This window comes from Monoraphidium neglectum, assembly GCF_000611645.1.
Source record: "Monoraphidium neglectum strain SAG 48.87 unplaced genomic scaffold scaffold04463, whole genome shotgun sequence".
NCBI lineage: Eukaryota > Viridiplantae > Chlorophyta > Chlorophyceae > Sphaeropleales > Selenastraceae > Monoraphidium > Monoraphidium neglectum.
Genome location: NW_014009166.1, coordinates 3710 through 5794, shown reverse-complemented (window position 1 = coordinate 5794; position 2085 = coordinate 3710). Strand labels below are relative to the sequence as shown.

At 63.4% G+C, this 2085-nt stretch overlaps 1 protein-coding gene across 1 annotated transcript; it reads left to right on the top strand.

Annotated features, from left to right (window-relative positions):
- Nucleotides 1-163: 163 nt before the first annotated feature.
- Nucleotides 164-1865, top strand: MNEG_14406 (hypothetical protein; the record flags this gene model as incomplete). The annotated part of the gene is made up of 5 exons (XM_014037122.1): nucleotides 164-302; nucleotides 554-889; nucleotides 1047-1106; nucleotides 1294-1505; nucleotides 1692-1865. 5 exons carry the CDS (start codon nucleotides 164-166, stop codon nucleotides 1863-1865), a joined length of 921 nt encoding a protein of 306 aa, XP_013892576.1.
- Nucleotides 1866-2085: the final 220 nt, after the last annotated feature.

The following is a 2085-nucleotide window of genomic DNA, read 5'->3' as shown; positions in this document are numbered from 1 at the left end:
GTGTGTATGTGTATGTCGGTGTGTGCGCGCCCCTGGCTCGGGTGTGCGCGCGTGCGCCGCTCGCTGCGCCGGAGCCTCGCCCCCCACCCCCCAACCCCTCCCTATGTCCCCAAACTCCTCCCATCCCTCCCCACTCATGACAATCAAAGCCACAGTAGCTGACATGGCCAAGGGCCAGGCAGAGGCTGCAGGCAAGGCGGCGGCGCCCGCTGCCAAGGGCAAGGGCAAGGCGGCGCGTGAGCGGCCCGCGCCGGCGGTGGACGACCCCATCCCCGAGCACCAGGGCAAGGTCAGGAAGAAGGGTGAGAGGGGGTTGTGACATATTTTACTTGGGGCAGGTGGTGTTGGGTGTTGCACAGGTGGGGGATGTTTACCTTTTACTGGGTATCTAGTTACTGGGTATCTGGTAACTGGGGTAGGGTGATACACGGGTTGGCAGTGGCTGCCTGCTGTCGCTGCTTTTGCACCACAGCTTTAATCGTAGCATTATTTAGGATTGTATGGGCGCCAGTTTGGTCGGGCTCGCGTGCATGCCCCGCCCCACTGACCGCAGCGGGGGCCAAGGACGTCAAAACGTCCTCGGCCAAGCGCGGCCACAGCGCAAAGGGCCCGCAGAAGCAGCAGAACGACAAGGCGGGCCCAGGAGCGCCTGCACCGGGGCAGCAGAAGCCGCAGAAGCCGCAGAAGCAGCAGCAGCAGCAGCAGCAGCAGCAGCAGCAGCAGCCCAGCAAGGCCAAGGGCAAGGACGCGGGGAAGAAGCCCGCCCCGCCTCCCAGCGAGGTCCTCTTCGACGTGCCCAGCAGCAGCGAGGAGGAGGAGGAGGAGGACGACGCGCCTGGCAGCGAGGACCCCGCGGGGTCGGAGAGCAGCGACGATCTGGAGGCCCTTGGTGAGCGGGCCACCAACCCCGGGGAGGGTAACTGGTAGGCAGATACCGGGGTTACCAGTATCGCGTAGCCTACAAGTGCAGGCCCTTGCTCCCTCCCACTGCTGGCAATGCAGACGACTTACACAGCACATCCCCCGTGCGCCCTCCCCTTTGCTAGGGCCGCTGGAGAGGGCGGCCGCACTGGCCAACCTCGCCAAGGATTTCCAGAGCAAGAAACGTGAGCGGGTCGGTGTTTGCTGTTGCTGTTGCGTTGCTGCTGCTGCTGCTGTGCATATGCTGCGGGCTTTGAGTGTACGGGTAACGAGTTACCGTTACTCAGCTTTGCCTTCCGCGCTCCCTCGCCCCTGGCGCCTTGCCCTGCGCGCGATAAATATACGAATACATTCGCAATCGCAACCGCGCAGTCTCGGTCGTGGGGCGGGACCGGGCCGTCCGCTTCGTCCCCAAGGAGATGAAGAGGGCAGACCCCGACAAGGAGAAGGATAAGAAGGGCATCCCCAAGCTGCAGCTGCCGGCCTCCAACTGCTTTTGGCCGACGTACAACCTGTGCCGCAGCCACGCCGCGAGCGTCGGGTGGCCCGTTGCCACCACCCCCTTTGCCAACCTGCTGCTGCTGGTGAGCCTAAGACAGACTGGGTAGGGCGTTACCGAGTACTGTTTACGAGTTACACGTGTTACTGGTAAACCTGCACAGCCAGCTAGCTGCCTGCATCCAGGATACAGGCTCAGGGCCAGTGCCCACCTACTGCCAGTGCCCACCTACATTGCCCTAACCCAATGCCGTGCGGAACCCGTCACGCAGATGTACCACGAGCTCTGCTGCGCGGGGGGCCGCTACGGGGCCAACGTGATCAAGGTGCTCACGGGCACGGAGGGCGCCATGCTGAAGGAGCCGCGGGTCTTCAAGATCCCCAACGTGGAGGTGGTCGGCTACATTGAGAAGACCGACGAGCAGACCGACGAGGAGGCCGAATGAGGTGTGCGGGGCAGGCAGCAACTGGGCAGGGGCAGGCAGTGCAGAATGCGAGTAACTGGCTACTTGTTACCTAGAAACTGGATACTTTATACCTGGCTACCTGATGCCCAAGTTACCAATATCCTCCACCCTCACCTCACCTCGCACCACCCCCTCCCCTCCACCTGCCCACACACCCCAGTGTCCCCCCTAGGCGCTCAGTGGAGGAGATGTGGGCTCG